Raw genomic sequence first — 19,306 nt, 5'->3', positions numbered from 1 at the left:
GAACAGAAAAACCTAAAGCTGATTCGAAGTTTTAAACACCAAGAAGCTGGAGATTTTTAACAATTTAGTCTTTTGTTGCTGCCATCACTAATTCTAATGGGGGTCAGTAGAATCTGGCAGAATGAAAGTCCCTGAGATCTCAGCACACTTTGATAAGAGATTAATTGCTGCCTGTCTCTGATGCCCATTTTCTAACACCAGATGATGCTCAAAATAATTTAACTTCGCCATGAACATGTCAATTCCATCTCTTTCCGCAGTTGTTTTGCTTCTCAGATTAGTTGGAGAGGAACTCATTTTCATTGTTTGACAGGATGACTAGAAGGTGCAGTTTGATGTCTCTTTACAGTTTTAAAAGCAGGGTGCTCAATGTTCCTTGCAAAGCACTGAACAGAGACTACGGGGATATGCCTCAAATCTGATATGAAATGGTGACTGAATCTTAAAGATGTAATAATTTGGTATTTTCCTCAGTCATGTCAAGAAAATACTGCAGCAATTTTCCTTGTATTAGTTCACAGCTTTTTAACTTTAAACTGCAAATATCTTGAATTATGGAAAATGAATCCTACTAAGCATTTCTCCTTTGCTTCATTCTTCATATGCCCTTTGAGTCTTTACTATTTAGGAGTTCATGACACAGTATCTGAAACAGATAAATGATCAAGGCGGTCATAGTTAAGAACTAATCAGGCCATTTCAGCTCCAGACCCACCTTTTCCAGTTCATCGCTGACCAGCCGGCTATCCTGATTCACGTCGAGGTATTTAAACATTGTGTCCACCAGTGCTCTCTTCTCCTCCATGTCCCTCTGCTGGCTCTGCTCCTCGGTCTTCAGTACTTTCGGTTGCATGTCCAGCAGCATGCTCTTCAACTTGTTGTACTCTGACATGGTGCATGCACTACCTGCAAGGGTAAACAAACACACATGAATTTAAAACCAAAAAAAACAAACAAAAAAAACCCATTAAGTCAGAATTATTCCAGTTACACAAACATTTGAATTCTGCTGTAAATTGGACTGAACCTGATTGTGTTTATGAAGAGAAATAGAGCAAAAAGGGTTAGTAAGAGAAATTATGTGTGAATATGCACCTGAGTGAGTGTCATTAAGATAGATTAGGGATTTTTTTTGTTTTGTTTTGATTATTTGTTTCAGCTTTTTTGGTACAAAGGGTTTAAATAATTACATGTAATTCTACAATCCACATGAAAACAAAAGGTAAAAATCATCATTTAGCATCATGTCTTGCTGTACTCTGGAGTTAAAGCTCACGGGTGCCTTGTTTGTCTGGAAAAACATGTGTCACATGCTGAGAGGGTCTGACAAGTCTTGATATTAATAGAAAGCAGGCAAGCTAATAAGCATTAGAAAAAGATATGGTTCAAGTAAGTTTTTCCATTTTCTTTTCCCGTGTCCTTGCTTCGGTTTAGCACCACCTGTGCCCTGCTGGATATCAGGATGAGGGATGTTGATGGGAGGCCAAGGGGAAGTGAGGCATACAAGCATGTCAGGAACATGTAGATCAGAAAAAAAATTGGTATTTTTTTTTTCCAAATGAATAAATCATTAGATGACAATCCCTAACAGAGAAGGAAGACCCACCTCTGAGACAACATGGGAAAAGATCTTATTGCCAAACATCCTCTGACAGCACAACTATTAGAGCTAACAAATACAAAATTAGGGAACATGTTGGCTTTAATAGCCTAAACATTCTGTCTCAGCATCTCGTTATGATTCCAAACTTGTAGCATAGTTTACTGCTGTCAGAGTATACCTACAGCTATTAACATAACTGTCCTTATTACAGCATTAACAAGGTTCCAGCTGGGCTACAGAAGAGACAACCACCTCCTGTTAATGTCAAAACTGAATATAGATACACAAACTTTTGTTCCTATGGCCGTGTGCGCATATGCATACTTATACACTCAAACACAAGGTTTCCTGGTGTGCAGAATATCTTCATCTTTAAAGAAGGTCAGAGTCACCCATAATTAAATCTTCAGCAAACCTCAAACGAAATGTACTTATGAAATAAAACACCAAAAATAAAGACAATTAAGCAAAAACAGATAGAATGTTTAAGTTTCCTGTTGTCATATTACAAGTTCAAGACATAAAAGTTAAAATCTTGCTCACAGAAGCAAGGCACAAGACATGAATTTATAAGTGTGGAAGTGTGTGTTTTAAGGGTTTCTAATTTGTAGTACTCAGATCTGGTGATCAGGAACATCTATCAAAGTGTTTTGCTCGTTGGTGGAGGTCAATTCGAAAAATAGCAAGTTATGAAAAGGAAATAATCAGTGCAATAAATCTCAGTTACATCTGTATATTTTAAAGGGACTGTGAACTGTGGCCAGAATAGAGTCATTTGTAGACACATATGTAAATATAAAGATAAAAGAAACATGTTGACCCTTTTAATAACTACTCAAAGACTCAAAAACCCACACAGCAAAAACGAAGTACACCTCCCCTTCAAGCAGGCAGTCAAGTCAAGGTCATGGCTAAATCTGTGTTCAATGTTATTCCTGCGAGGAGAGAGAGGCGTGAGAAGGCTCTAACATTAGGGATCATCACCTGACCGTCATCCCTGTCCCTGCACTGGAGCGACAGAAATAAATTCACCTCCATGCTGATTTAGATCTTGTCATATATGGAGAGAACGATCCTCTCTTTGCTCAGACTTACTGTCTCTCTTCAAATTTCCGTGCAGCAGACAGCAAGGACATTTGTAGGGAAAGTGTTATGCCTCTTTACAAAAAAAAATAAATAAATTATACAGTATATCTCCTGTGTTGCACCAATGCTGCATGGCTGAAAAGGCAACATTATTTTAATGACCTGAAGACCTTCATGTCCCTGAACAGAGAAGGAATGTTACACCTGGATGTTGCAGTGAATAATGTTCTCTTTCTTTGCAGTATACGACATGTCCTTTGATTCAGTCTTTCATTTTGCTGAGCGCAGCAGCTGCAGCACTAGCAGAGAAATATCTATCTGTATTACAGTGCATCCACCCCTGACTGTGTTTTATTGTTCTAGAGGGACTACAGGACTCTCTTTATTGCCCATTTGGAATGTTAGCTACTTAAGTGAGTGAGCCGAAGCTGCTCGGACTATGGACACCCAATGTCCCGGAGAAGGTGCTACTCAATTCTAAACATCCTCTAAACTCTTACTTCATAAGTGTGAGGCAGAGGAAAACAGGAAAAAGACATTCTATTTAGGAAAAAAGTAATAAAAAGTAGAAGCCCTGAAAAGCAAGCGACAAAATCTTACAAACAAGCAGATGCATCACCCTACTGAGAGCTTTGTTTGTGTGAAGTGGGCATCATAGGTTCCCATATTTGCTTTGTCTAGTTTTGAATCTTGACCTTAAAAAATAAAATAAATAAAGACAAATGAGTAATCGAGTGCCTGCCAAATCAATATATTCTTTCAGCATTTTATACAAATACAAGTGGAGGGAATTTCTTGTTTTTATATAACATGACCTTCACCTTGTAGTAACTATCAGAATAAAAAATAAATGTTGGCACATAAATATTTTGCATCCCATCATTTAAATACAATTTAAATGCATTCCTCCTCACATTTTACATTCTAAAAAAAACCCCCACCTCAAATGTGATCAGGGAACGCAGAAAAATAAATATTTTCTCACTCACTAAATTTGAAATCATGCATTATGAGTAACTACACACAACATTTTCTAGACAGCAAACGCGGCATAAGTGTGTTATGCTGTAACTGCAGGTTTTTGTAAGCATTTATATTTTAATCACTATACTTTACGTGAATACAGAAAACTTTACTCAAGAGTGCATCTGCAATTTCAATAACATAATCACAATTTGTACAATTATTCAATGACCTTGTCCTTTACACATACATCAGCTTGCTGTTTACTGACTTTTCAGGGTTTGGCTTTTTTATGGTAAAAGATGCAATCTGCAACAACTACAAACAACCACCAAGGTGGATTTTGCAAGAAGACCTTGCTTCAGTTTGGTTAAAACTCATTTTAATGGACTCATTTTATTTTTGTTAAAGACAAAGTCTTTAACTGTAAAAGCTTTGAAATTTATGATGTAGTTCATACAATGCTTGGGAAACATATTTTAGCCATAATATTAAAAACATAGAATGCATTTTTTATATAATAGAGTCATTTAAATTAACTTTTTTATTAGTTAACTGTTGCTTGTACATTGCCTGCGAGTTAAACACAACTGAAGAGAAAAAATACAAATGGGCCCAAGCAATGTCACATACAGCACAAGTCAGATGTGCATGGGTCAAAGACACCTACAAGATATATTTATCTTCTGTTCTGGAGTTTTTGGCTCAAGCTAAAACATGGAGAGTGAGAAGGAAAATCCAAGGCATCAATCCTTCATATGATGAAACCTCCCTTCAATGCCCTGCAGCATGTAAAACTGCTCTGAGTTAGATTTCTGTCTGCCTGACCTCCTCTGGCTGAGATGATGGGATTATTTACCGCCATGCCGCCTGTATGCTTCCAAGATGCAGTGGTGATGGACCTCCCTTCCAGATAATTATGGATATGATGGACACTTTTTGCTCCTCAGGGCAGCTAGGTCTAAGAGAGCAGAGCCAATCTTGGAGGGGTGATACAAGTCACAGAAGAGCCTCATACTGCATAATCGCAGTTGGCAGCTGTTTAAATCGGCTTACTGTGAGCTTCATAGTTTATCCAGCGCTCCTTCTGAGAATGTTGTGACAGAAACAACCTTTAAACTTTCTCCAGTTCAGCATTTATCAAGTTGTATTTTCTAGATGTTTTTTTTTCTTTAAAAAATACAACTATTTCTGTTTGTCAATATTAAGACTGAAATAGCACTAAAACATTAAATGGCTAATGGTAAAAAATTGTTTAAACTTATAATACTTTCATATTTGCAGGAAATTTTCTCTCTCTTTCTCTCAAAGTAAACAGTTATTTTGTGCCGCTCTTGGTAAAGTGTTGTATCCATTATTGAAATGAGCTGCTTGTGCCTGTGTTGTTGATCAGCAATTTTAGTTTTTACATGCAGAGCTGGACACTCCCACAGGCACAGTTTCTAATTTGCACCAGCACTCAAAAAGCCCAGGATAATAATTTAGGTCGAGCCTAACAATTATTTTTCAAAGTCAACAAAGACCAACAGTTGCAAAGACTTATGGCCTCATTTGTCAACCAAAATTTGATAAATGATCATTACTTGATATTATGTGCATGCCAAATGTTGGGTCTCTCCCCCCAAAAAACTTCAAAAGTTAAATAATCAATGTCCTCAAGTTTGTAGGGTATTCAAACTGAAGTGAGATGTTCGCTCAGGAAAACAAAGTGTTTTACCTGATTGTTATGAAGGGACACCTCAATTTTTGGATGTATCATTTTGTCCACACTTGTTGGGATCCCTGTATGAGCTTCACCAACAATGTTTGTAGCAATTTCATTTTTTCTCTATTTCATCTTGTTCATTGAAGCAACAACACACTCCCAAACTGCATGTCTAGTTTTATTTGGATAAATGTTTTTAATCTGCTCCACCATGAGCACAATCCCTTTTTCTAAACAGAGTTCCTTTCTTCTTTGGTAGGCGACTATTTTTGACTAAACCCTTATTTACTGTGAAATAATTGTATTGGTGGTCTCACTGCAGGGATCACCAGTTGAATCAATCTGACATTTAGAAATCACATGTTTAGAGATTTATGAAAAATATTTCCTTAAAGTGTTACTGGAAGAAGATTCTGAGAAATTAGGAAATTCTTCTTCCTGTGATACAAACAAGATTATGAAACCACAAAGTGAGAACAAAAATTTGTATAACACCCTTACAAACCAAGGTTAGGCACACAAAATAATCTTAGACTTACACAAAGTAAAATAGCTTTATTCAATAAAAATGTTTCTGAGCACTTTTGACAATGGCTAAAACAATATTTTTGAATGAGTGTGTCAGAGTGATAGCCCTTGGCTACTGGCAGCTATTAAAATCGAGCAAAACAAAGGTGTTAGGGGATGCCAACACTTGCCTTCCATGTCATCTTCAACTAGAAGTTCAGAGGTTTTTGAAGGATAAACTCCTGACAACTCAGGAGCTGAATTACTGTCTTGGCAGGTGGGGAGTGTTTTGTTGGCACGCAGAAGTCCCAAATATCCAAAAGTGCTGAGAATTTAACAGAGAATTCATTTAATAAAATGAATTGTGCTTTCTAGGACACCCACCAGATAAAGCCAATGAGCAAGCAAGACACAAAACCAGTCAATATTTTGAAACAGCTTGTGCAGCATCTATGTCTGCTGAGTAGCGAGAGGAGTGTGGCAAGGTGGAGGGAATTTGTAGTAATATGGATCAATAGACATATCAAATTGAATGATTGGAAAAGTAAAAATACAAGTTGTCAAATTATGAAGACATTACTGACTGTTTGGATGTGTTTGGGGTTTGACAGGATGAGCCAGGAAGATCAGCTGAGAGGCATCACAACTGACCACCGAGTAATATTTCATATTTAAGTGATAAATTATACAACATTCTTGCTTTCTGCATCAAAATTCTAAATGAACTTGCAAGTGTGAGCAATAATCCCATATCAGACTAGTAGAAAGCAATGATTCATAGTTTACTCGACTCCCACATTTCTCAGTTAATGCATAACTTACAGTGATTTAAAATGACACCCCAAGATTCCCCGGGTAAAGGCGAGTCGTCTGCCAGTTCGCCTCACTATACATTCAGCAGAGTGGATCTGTGTGTGTTCAGGAAGCCTTATCAGAGTCTCTGCAGCTTGGCGCCAACTAAATGAGAAATCTATTTCAAGGCCAAAGTTATTGGTAAAGCAGTGAAGGAGAAACAGTACAGTAGAAATCACTACCTACCTACATGCATGTTTGTGACCCTGTTGTCTATCATGTCTGTACACATCAACTGTATATTACTCTGCTGTGTATTACTATATTAATCTTACTCGCAGCCACTCTGGATCAGACTATCACAAGAAATCTCACTGGCCTGAGGAAAAGTAAAGCACAAACATGCCACATTTAATGCACTGGCCCCAGTGAAACCTGTGGTTTTAGTGCCTGCAAAGTCTTACCACTGGATTCTGCATATTTCTTAGTGACAGAGTCTACTGAGACACCTACAAATCAGCAAAAAACCAACTGCCAAGACATTTGAACTGAAAAATCTGCAATAAATAGGATAAAATGCCTTTAATAAAAGCAGATAAGGCACACCTTACTATGTTTACAATCAAGGGAGCCTTTTTTTCTTAGTGTGTACCACTAGTCAAAAACAATTGCTTGTACAGTGGTATTTGGTTTAGTAGTTTAGGATTTCCCATCACTAGTTGTATTATAGCATTAATGAATTTAGAATGTGTGATTTTGTACTACTACAGCTAATGCTCTTTTAATGTTTGTGGCTTGCAAGTTTGTGATCTCTAATTTGTCATTTAGGACTTTCACCTTGAAGTAAAAAGGAAGGAGTGCAGGATTATCAGCACAAGTAATCATGAGATTCTCAACAGCACAGACTGGATATAAATACAGTTATACTTTTACCCTCATCCCCGGTGAAGGGGATTTAGCCAAAGAAAATAATTATAAAGGCTCTCCTTTTGCTAATAGATTAATACTCAGAACATGCTCCAGTGTTGATTACATTTTCAGCCTTCACCCTCGTCTCTCCTTTACACCTGCGGTGTAAGTTACTGTAATCTCCAGGCTTCTCGTAGCTCTTGCTGAGGCCTGCAAACTCCCGCCTGATGATCCCATGAGTAAACATGTTTTAAATTGCCTGAAAGAGAGGGGGGGCAGGGGGGGACTGGAGGAAACGGCTGCCTCCGGCTGAATGTGCCCCTTTGACAACAAAAAGACCTGGACTAACTTATCATGTTACCCCTCACAAATAACACAGTGACCTTGTAGGAAAAGCTTTAGAGATCGCAGCAGAATAAAGAGTGAGTGGGACATGGACTCAAAATTATTAATCACATTTTTAATTGTTTCATTTTGTTCCCAAAAGAAGATGTTCTTTTGTCCATGGTTATGCTTTGCCTTTGGTGAGCAGGAATTTAGCATTTATTTTGCATGCGTATAACTGACATAGCTGTAAAGCCAGAGATGAGACTTGTAAAGTCAAAGAAATACAATTTATAGAGAAAACTTTACCTCCACTAGATTTTAAGTTGTAGCAATGCAAACATTTTTTTCATATCGTCTTTTCCAATATCAAGCAGTGTGTTCCTACTGGTCATGTAGGTATGAAGGTGTTAATGTCAACAAGTGAATAAATGAGATGGTGGAATTTACTGAGATGGACTTGAGACTCGTCCAGGGTGTACCCCACCTCTCGCACAATGACCACAGGAGATAGCCACCACCAGAAAAGGTGGATAAAAATGGATAAATGGATGGAATTTACTGATGTACAAAATGTTGAAAAAGTGTAGTTATAAATTTGGTGCAAGAAGGAAAATTAATCAGTGCAGATTTGGTTGGTTGTTTATAATGAAGCCCTGCACCCTGCTGTGTTGGATCTGTTAATAAATTAAGACAAAACTTAAGCTATTGTAATTTTCTTTTATCTCAGGCTGTTTAACCATACTCTCCCTCTGAATGAGTCTTAGCTCCTAGGAGCCATTGACTTTTTCTTTTTTATTTCTTTTCACTTGAACATAAAACAACCCTCTAGGATAACTGCCTTTCATTTGGGTTATATTGCCAAAATCAGGAGCATTTTGTCCTAAAGTGATACTGAAAAAGGTTCATGCGATTGCTACTTTTACACTGGGTTATTGCTTTCAGCACGAGCATAACAGAACTCAATGGAAACATCCAGATGACAAACTAAATTAACTTTAGCAACTTAAAGATGCTTTAGAGTAGGGCAAACATAAACAATGCCAAGATCTAAATTAGAAAACGGTGTAGAGACGAACATAAGATGAAGACCTGACACTGAACAAAGAAAAAAGAATTATAAAAGACAGATTAAATAACATGCTAAAGATGTGGAAATAAGAAATGGAATTTAGATGTAAAGCATGAACAAGATGCAACAAAAAGTTAAATAATCAATTACAATAAATAAATCAGTAAGTCACGCAAAAATAAACATGTTAAAAAATATCCCATTCAGTCCACTGTTTTTCCCATGAGACAAATTTAAAGCATGACTGAATACGTCAAGAAGATGACATTTGATTGCGAGGTAGAAAAAAAAAAAATTTTTTAGATCTTTAGTTACTCTTACAGTTTTTGAGACAACTCATTTTGTTAAAAGCTGACCACACTTTAAATGGAGTTGAGCAAATGAGAAACTATGCGACAATTTCAAATAATCTTTGATTCCAAAGTAATTGTGACTATAAAGTTAAAAATAATGAGGAACTATCTGGTCTTCAGTGTTTCACAAGTAGATTTTTGGCAGGTGTTAGAAATTCTATTTCCATATCCTGTGTTGCAGATCAAAGCTGCATAATGATGTCAACTCTGAAAAAAGTAAAAAAAAAATACAACAAAAAGGAAACAAGAATAAAGAAAGGTATAGTGAACAAAGCCTTTTTTCTTTGTCTCAGTCAAGGAGAAAGACATTTATTCCTTTCATGTGGGTTTATCTTTCATCAAAATTCTGTCGGTGGATGTATGCCTTGAAAGGAATTCGTCTTTCATTTTTGTTTCTTTTTCCTACTCGACAACAGGTCAAAACTGCACCAGTGGCAAAGGCTGGAGAGCTGCATGTGGTAGAGTCATGACAGGATATTTAGTCCCCTTTTCGTCCTTCTAAATGCACCAGTGTCAAAACTTAACACATCAACTGCTGATAAAAGTGCAATAATGACTTTTATGTATTCAAATAAGTTATAGTTTATTACATCCACGTTCTTTGAGGATTTCTTTGTCAGAAAAAAATGTTTCCAGTGTAAAATATTAATTTAAAATAAAATGCTCAATATTTTAAATAGCATTATATATAATAGTATTTTATTATAAAGGTATTAAGTATATCATATTATTAGTATCATAGTATTAGTAAAAAAAGAGCTGCACACAGGAAGTCAATTTTATTTCTAATGAAAATATTCTTTTTATTAATTATTTTAGGTTAAATTAATTTAGCATGGGATGTTTTCCCTATAGGGAAGATGAATTGGTCAGCAACATTTAGGTCTATAACCATAAACAACAGTGTTTTCATTACCATCAAATGAAACAAACAGAGCCAATTTATTTTATGGGACCCCTCAAATATAATGAGTATGTTTCCCCTAGCGACAGTGTAATCAGTTCATAACCCAGTCTTTGATTATACTCCATGTTTTCACAGTACAGCCATTTGCTTATTGGTACATAGAAGTAGCTTGCTTCCATTTTTCACTGTTTAATTTTATGATTTGGTCACTAAATCCTGACTACACAATCAGCAGAGAGACAACTCTTACAGATTTAACTTTGTTTAGCATTAAGTTCAACAGGGTAATTTCTTTAAACCAGACAACAACCAACACATCTAAATAAACAGGAGCTCCTGATAACTACACCACCTTCAACTGAATGAAACCTAATTTTTGTAACTCAATAGTAAACTAAAAATTAAACTGTAATAGTTCTTTAAGGTTGACCATTTGAATTTTGAGTAACAATCACAACCACACTAGTGAAACATCAAACTGCTCCCCTAAAAGCATATATTAAAAGTTCAGTAATAAAATATATTAATCAACTTAACTGTACACAACACTGAAAGTCTTTTCATGTAGGGAATATGTCTTTGCATCAGTGTTAGTATGCTGGCTGTTTACCAGAACAAATTCACAACTCTTTGCATTATCTGTGCACACCCAAACACACACAATACATCTAGACAAGAACACATGAACTGGAATCAATAAAACCCAACCTTCTTGCATGGTTCTTATCAAAAGGCCAAAACATGAGCATGTGTGATTCATCTGTGTTCCAACAGAAAAAAAAGGATTACATGAAAAACCTGGTCTATGTGGACACTGGTGAAGATCTTTCCTCGGCCAGCTGCTCCTCAGCGGAGCAGTTAAACTGCAGCATTACAGTTCATCTGCTTTTCCGCATGAACACACCAACAACAAAAATCTGACCAATCAAACAACAGTTGACACATACACCCAGATAAAAGTTCTGCACAGACCTAGTGTCAAGAACGATCTCTTGAAGCTTACAAGAACAAAATCAGATGATTTTTGTCATGCAACTACATCAGCAAGAGCCCGTTTCCTCACTTCTCGTGGAATCTCGTATAAATCCAACTGAAGACTGAACACCCAGTGAGTTTCATTCTAATTCACACTAGGGTTGACTGAATTGTGCATTGTATGAATGTAGCATAAAACGTGTACACACCAAACTCCAACTCAGCTGTGTTAGCTACACACAAAGATAAGTTTCATGCAGTTTAAAAGTTGGAACCTCACACTTTCCAGTTCAAATAAAATAAAAGATTCCCAGATAGGAAGCGAGTAGACTTCAACTATAGAGAAGTCCAGCTGTTTTTTTTATTTGGATTGTTTTTTACTTTAATGTTTTGTTTGGATTTGCTGTGTCTTGGATAACTCAGATTCTACACCAGCAAACCCATCAGCACTCATGAAATGCAGCACAGATAGAACAGATTGAATTTAAATAACTTAACACAGTCACATGAAACAGAGCCAAATAACACTACTGTGCCAAAGTATAGACAGAAACTTAAGATTTAAACTCAACTGAGGGAGTTAAACATACAAGCACAACCCCTTTATAAGCCAAATATTACAAATAAATGTTTTTCAGTTGTTTATGGGTTATTGTTTGGATTGCCCCCCCCCAAAAAAAAGCAAGTCAAACAGAACAAAATTTCACACTCCATTTTAGTGCATTGCATATACAACTGTTTGCCTCAAGATACAGCAGCTGCAGTGGACTGATATTGACTCATTAAAGGTTTACAACTGGCATTTCTCTTTCTGCGGGCAGGTAGAAATAGAAGCAGAGCAGACCATTAACTGGTAAACAGAACTAATGAAGGAGGAAATTAACAGAAGACAAACACCACATGCATTTTTCTAAATTTCTTGTGGTGCTTATTTATGTGGTATTGCTGTTTGCATAGTGCCTTCTCCCTTTTTCACAAGATATTTGGGTCACATATCTGCTTCCACTAGGAGGAAGTTGTCAAAACTAAATAAATAAATTAAAAAAAAACTTGTGACATTCATTCTGAGGAGGCATGAAATGACTGATAGTTATTCTGCTTCTAGACTATTATTAGAAATGACCAATGTGGAAACATAAAACAGGTAATTTATCCGTGGCATTCAGAAGCAAAAACATTTAATCCATTGGGTTTTTCTAAAACTTCTTGGAGAAATTGTCCTAAAATTGGTGACATTTAAATGAGTTAGAATATTTTCTTCCTTTTAACCCTTTCCAAATCCAATTCACGAGTAGATACTATCAATATAAAGGGCTTTCTGGTCTAACAATTTCACAACAATGGGGATTTTATCTATCAGTCAGCTACTTGTCAACTGCAATAACATCTTTCAGAGCCTGAGATCCCAGGCCAAGCCTCCATATCCTTTCCCTTATGCCCAAGAGTGTCACTCACCACAGGCATATGGGATGAGCTGCCTCTGAGCCACCATGTGATGATTTATTTCATGTCAAGCCGTGCCATGTTTCCCATATAAATTCCTGCTCCAGTCAAGTGATAGTGGTGTGTTTTGTTTTCACAGAATGCATTAGGAAGAAAGCTGGAGACAAAGAGATAGTGATTTAAGCTTTATTTATAATACAGGCCTTTATGTTCGGTGTTACTACAGGTTATTACTTCAATCAGAATTGAATTTAAAACGAAAAGTAATTTCCATATGCATGAGGTTTAAAAAAGATCTGTTTGAAGAAGCGTTTCAAAGCCACCCGAGATCTTCATCAGTGCAGGGCTGAGGGAGGGACGTAGTCTTTATGGTTTCAGACACCTCAACCTTTACTGTACATAGACTTGAATGAATAAATGCATATGTATATGAATGAACTTTGCAGCTTAAGATGCTGGTAAGAAACTTAAGTAATGAATGACTATATTTAACTATGAGGTGGAGGAAAAAAATTAGGCCAGTCGGTCACATGTACAGTATAACAGAGTGCCTGGAGTACTGCTTGTAGAGGTGACCAATTAGAAAGCATTAGGGAAACACAGTTCATCACTGTACTTTCTTTAATTACTAAAGCCCTTGTGCATGATGAGTTATGGGTCAGATCAACTTTTTTTTAAATCATGTCAGCACAATAAAAGTTAAAATAAAATAAACCATAACTGAGGGGATTTACATAGGTAAATACTTTGTACAGCCTGTCATAGGTCTTGTCCACACAAAAGTGCAGTATTCCAAAACAATGTTATTTATTGTTTATACAAATATCTTTATGAATAGAACCATTTCTCAAAATACCTTCACTGACACAAAACAACCCAAATTGTTGTAACCAAGCTAGCATTTTGTTATGCTGTAACACTGCCACAAAGCTTGCACACTGGGTGCAAAATGTAAACAACAAAATAAAGAGGATGCTTTCATGTTGCAGGTTAAATGAGAGGTGGGGCTATGACATCATTTGAAAAGCTTGTGTTTGGGTTATCAACACTAATATGTAAAGGGGATGTTTTTACTCTGGAGGCTGAGGTATTTTGAAAATTAAAAGCACATTTCTTGTAATTTAGAAACTTGAAACTGAATATATTGTCAAAAGATCAGATTGTCATGTACTGTGCAGCCTGTTTAGTTTCCAGTATTAAGGTTATTGTTTTTTTATTGCTATGAAAAAACAAAGAGTCAAGGTTTAATCTTTTTCACACTTTTGAAAAGGTAATGACTTCTGAAACCTAAAAATATGCTCTCAAACACTTAAATCAATGTCTTCAAAATACATACCATTTGATCACTCTGGTAAAAGATAAATCATCATTCAATTCTTATTTCCCTATATTCCTCCCATTCTCTCAATCTGTTAACTTTTCTATAAATTCATCTTTCCCTATCCTCTCTACAGCTCACAAAGCAGCAAAAAGAGCATTAATCATTTTAAAAGCTGCTTTGGTGTCAATATACTTACACGACGTACAGTCGTAGCAGAGTCTTGTGTCTCTTGAGATTTTGCACAATTTGGCATAATTAATTGACAGAGAATAATTAATGATAAGAGAAAATTCAAGCAATTACAAGCCCAAACAGTGGATCAGCTGCCATCTTCTGTCGGGTAGAAGACAGAAGGGCATATCAATAATACTTTGTTTAAAGCTTCAATGTGAAAAGTATTATCAAAGCTGGCATTTTAGGCAATTTAAATTTCTGGAATAATGCATTTGTTCATTGAATAATTTACTGTAGTGTGCATCTCTTGTTACATGGTGTACCCTTGATTTTGTTTATTTTTATCAACATGTATTCAAGTCGTTTTCACCTGTGCATTCTTGTCAGATCTGATCAAGTTGATTTTAACTGAACTTTAAGTGCAGCTGCCAGTAAAAGTTAACAGTGCAGTGATTGAATTAGGATTTGCTTTTAATGATAACAGTTCTCAAAAAAATACTGTTAAACACTTAAGCTGACAAAGCCAAATCTGATAATATTACATGACCTTTTACACAGAATTTATTGTTTAGTCGATTGAGTACAAATTTTAAAAGCAAATGGATTTCTATAAATTAAAGCAGGGAGATTGATTCGAATCTGGGTTGAAAATAGAATCAAAAGCACATGCTGAGAAAATGTGAGAAAAAGTTAAAGAATTTGACAAAGTGAGAAAATCTTTGTTCTTTACTTCATTATAAATTGTGCTGAGAAGTTAAAATCTTACTGGCTGTGTGTTGCCTTCTTCCACATAATTTACATCAGATATGGAGCCATGTGTAGGCTGTTCTATATTGATTTTGGCTCCTGCTAAGTAGCTCCACATCCTGGTGGAAGTGTTAACAGTGGTATCTAAAGAAAAAGTACACTGATAACAATATTAAAGGTGTACTGTTGGCTAACCACATAAAAAAGACTGTATTCATGGCTGACTTTAGAACCAGGACTGCTTATAGAGACAGATTAGCGTCCAATAATTATCCACAAAACTCTAAACATTTTGTAACATTTTATGTAAATGAACTTCAGTCACACTGTCGGTGTCTCTTTTTGCATCTGAGTAAGTTGTTCAGAGTGTGGTATCCCTGCTAACCTCAGTCACCCTTTGACACAACACACATTTGGTATGCTTCCTGTTGTCACACACCTGTAACTACACCTTTTCTTTGTCATACCGCACTCCACAAGCTTTTTTTCTTCTGTTGCTCCTTCCCAAAGTTCCACCTGTGTGGTTTAGTACTAAGGCTGATGAAGGGTCTATTATCAGTAGGTCCTTGTTAATAATTTATGCAACTCACACACCTGGTATGCTACCAATTATCACACACTTTACATTTATGTTTATACATCTGCCACAGGGAGAGATGCCTTTTGGTTGGATTTTTGATTAAAAACAAATCTGGAGAAACATTGGCTGGAATTTAGGTTTTATAGACAGAAATAAAACCAAACAGCTTCCAAATGAATAAAGTAATATCCATAAAAATATATACCCTTTTCCTAAAACAGAAGTCTTTGATCTGAATATTTATATAAAGAATATTCAAGCAAAATTGCACAAGTCTTGAATTGAACAAAACTATTACTTGACACAGAAGATTTATAGAAAATCCACCAAACCAATGTTTAGCAAATTGAACTGGGGAAAAAAGATAAGACCACTGCACCAGACTGTGATTTCTAAAGTTTTTTAGAGTGTTTTAGTACATTATGTAAGAGTGTAGCTATGCTAGTTTAGTCCTCTAATCTGAAAACAAATTCAAGGAGCTTTTACTTCATGAATTACTTTAAGGTAAATCAGACAGCATTCAGATCTTGTTACTAATCTAGTTGGAAAAAGTTAAACTCTCTTTGCTAATAATGTGAAAGCTCTTCTTTGCACATGTAGGATAAGTACGAAACTTAATTCAACAACTTATATTAACTACTCTTATTGTTGCTGATGTGTGATTTTAAGTAGATATGACAAATGTTTTTTGGGGATCTTTGAGATCCAAAGCAACTAAACTTAAAAAAAAAACAATTTTAGCTCATATAATCAACTTTATTGTTTTATATCATCAAAGAACACTGAAAGGGCAGTTGAACTTTTTCCAGTAGTTCGGATTTCTCAAGCACTGAAGGACACCACCTGCATTTAGGCCAGATATGATGTTAGAAATGTTCATCGCACGTTTGCTGTTCAGACAACTATTTCTGGTAGGACACTGTAGTGTGAAAGGGAATGAACAGCTTAACTTTGATAATGACTTTATGTACACTATCTTTATCTTTATTCTATATTTAAAAATCGCAAACCAACACCATTGTTTAAAAATAAAAGAAGAATGTCTGTTCCCACTGCAGGAACATCATTTGAAATTCTGTTGGTTCATTAAAGGACACCTGAATGCAAAACAACAAAAGAACCAAACACAAAGACAAACTGCAACACACAACAGTTTGTTGTTCAGTAGCACACACCCACTGATTCTATGGTGTCCTTGAAGACAACAACAAGGACAGTTTCATTATGACAGGATCAAGGACCGGACCTTTAAACACCTGTTGCAATTTTAAGCACCTTGGAAATTACAGCTCCCTCCCCATTGCCAGAGGGAAGCTATAAGCATATATCTGGTTAATGTGTGTTAAAAATGATGGGAACTTTTGATCTATTGCCATTATGGAAAACAGAGTTAGTGCCGTTGAGGCAAAGCAGTCTGAAGAACACCTTGGCCTTTATATACGTTGACCGAACCTGGTCCATTTGAGAGAGAAATGACAAATACAAACTGAAGCATCCTTAGTTTGAGCTGGAGAAATTCTGGCAAGAAAAGCAAACAAGAATTACAATTGGGATGTTTAAATTCTGTAGACAGAGTAAGAAAAAGTGGTTGGTTGCAGGACATAACGAGTAATACATCTGTCCCTTCTGTAAACCAAGGCTGTCAAGATGTCCTTGTGCAAGGAGCTTAACCCACCTGTTCCATGACATTTGTTAACAGGATACTGCTGAGATTGTACAGAGCACCATAGGCCAAAGATGTGAGCAATTACAAATGGAAAGCTGACATTAAGAAGCTGGGTATGTGCCCTTCTGCATGTCTTTGCTCATAGAAAAAAAAACTATTTTTTTTTTAACTATTTTTATATAAATGATTTAATAAAACACATTATTCTAGTTGTCTATGAATATAGTCATTACAGAACATTTTTCACTATATTACCATATTAAAAGCCAAAGCCTGCAGATAAAATCTATGTTAAATAAATGTGGAGTTAGAATGAATATGTGCAACAGTGTTTACAGTTTCTGGGATGTTTGCTTGATGAGATAAATACTACAGTTTGTTTGTTTGCTTTTGAGAATATGCCATTTTACCAGATGATAGCCTAAAGAAATCAGATGAGTAACACAAACACACTCTCCTTTCACAGCATTTCTCTATTGATCCGTTTCCCTCCCACCTAAAATTTCCCCCTTTAAAGCATGTGTGATTTCTTTCTCCTTGGCATGTGGCAGTGCTTGTTGGTGATTGGGCATATGCCTGCGCCTGCTGCTGGCACTGCAGCCACTTCATGATTTAATCAGAACAAGACACACTTTGTCTTCGTTTGACTGTTTTGAATCACTGTTTCCCACCTGCACTTTCCAACTTTTTTTTTTTTTCTTTAATTATAACGCAATTCACAGGCCTTTCTTTATCTCGTTGCTCCTCCCCAAAATTCCATCTCTATGGTTTAGCATAGTATTGAGACTGATGACAGCTATTATCAGAACCCTCTTATATATAATGCATGTAACTCACACCCACATCACTGCACACAAGTGCAGGTTTTCCATGCATATTTTCATACATGTGCATCATAAAAGCTGAGGCACACAGGTATATTTAGCCTTAAGGGAAACTCACATATGGCACCTGGTGATCCATTGCAAATGCTGCCACCTGTCATGCAGCATAATCTAATTTACAGCTTAGGTAAATGGAGTCAGTCCCACATTATTGTGAAAAGTGACATATCTTGGGTTAATTGTTCTTTTCAGCTTCATGTTTAGAAGCCTGTTTGTACGTTGGGCTAAACTCAAAGTAACTGAGGAAACCTGAAACGTCATTATACCTTTGCAATGGGTGTGCACCATTTTTTTAATAAGTCATTTAAATCAATTCTTTTTTTGACCTCGTTGAAAGCTTTGGGCTGTGGAGACTGACATTATTGTACTTTGTTTATCAAACTAGAATTAATTCAAAAATTAAACAAGATAACAGAACATACTCTTAAACTGTTGTATATTGTCTTGAAAAAAATAATAAAAGCAACTGTATTTAAATGAAGCTGAAGTATATCAAAAGTAAAGCCAAGGGGGCTGAATTTAATGTAGCGCATGGTTGAGGAAGAGGAATAAAAGTAGGAGCTGAGAGGCAAAGGGACAGATAAGTTCCTGGTCATAGCTCTCATAAAGACTAGTGCTTCACTCGATCAGCTTTAGGGATGCATATTTTAGTTATCTCTTATTAGGTGAGATCGTTTAACACATACATAGTTCGGCATCTCATTTAAGATTTGGATTAAACTCAACATCCTGAATCATAACAGGTGTCGAATGCCCCTGAAATGTGTTTTTATTTGAAGAGACTTTGTATACTTCAAGCTCAATCAATGTTTGTGTGGACAGCCGAGCATTGTGTAAGCAAGCCATCTGCATCACATTTTCTTCATCTGTGCAAAAATCTGAATTTTAAATCTAGCATTGTGATTGATGAGCACTATTCATGAATGCAAGGCTTCCCTCTTTACTTGGCAAATAATTATCATGAATATATGCAGATTGATCTGTCTGAAAATTGCAAATCTAACGTCTTCCAGGAAAATTATTAAAATCATTGAATTGTGCTTTCAATCTCATTTTTCATTGACATATCAAAGGTAAGACTGTCAGATGTTAAAATAGGTGGTACCTTTGACCTAAGAACAAACAGCAAGCAGATAATTATAGGATAGAAAATATTTTGGAAATCATTTGGATACTTTTAAGTTGTTTTGCAGGACAGTGTCTATTCATGGTGTCTAGTCACTGATTTTGGGATACCTGATAAAAGAAAATGAGATCTTGAATAATCTGCAGTCAGTATATTCTGACTTTAGTTA

The 19,306-nt window shown here is 36.0% G+C and overlaps 1 protein-coding gene across 2 annotated transcripts in view; it reads right to left on the bottom strand.

The window, feature by feature from the left end:
* Positions 1-19,306, bottom strand: part of fstl4 (follistatin-like 4) — a 192,045-nt gene that overhangs the window by 72,629 nt on the left and 100,110 nt on the right. For both annotated transcript variants that reach the window (XM_025006742.2, XM_017419926.3), the window contains exon 5: positions 716-906. In XM_025006742.2, the coding sequence (XP_024862510.1) occupies positions 716-906 (191 nt within the window). The remainder of the gene's footprint in view (positions 1-715; positions 907-19,306) is intronic.

This window comes from Kryptolebias marmoratus, linkage group LG13, assembly GCF_001649575.2.
Source record: "Kryptolebias marmoratus isolate JLee-2015 linkage group LG13, ASM164957v2, whole genome shotgun sequence".
NCBI classification, from domain to species: domain Eukaryota; kingdom Metazoa; phylum Chordata; class Actinopteri; order Cyprinodontiformes; family Rivulidae; genus Kryptolebias; species Kryptolebias marmoratus.
Note: the sequence above shows the minus strand (reverse complement) of the source record. Positions and strands in the feature narration are given on the sequence as shown.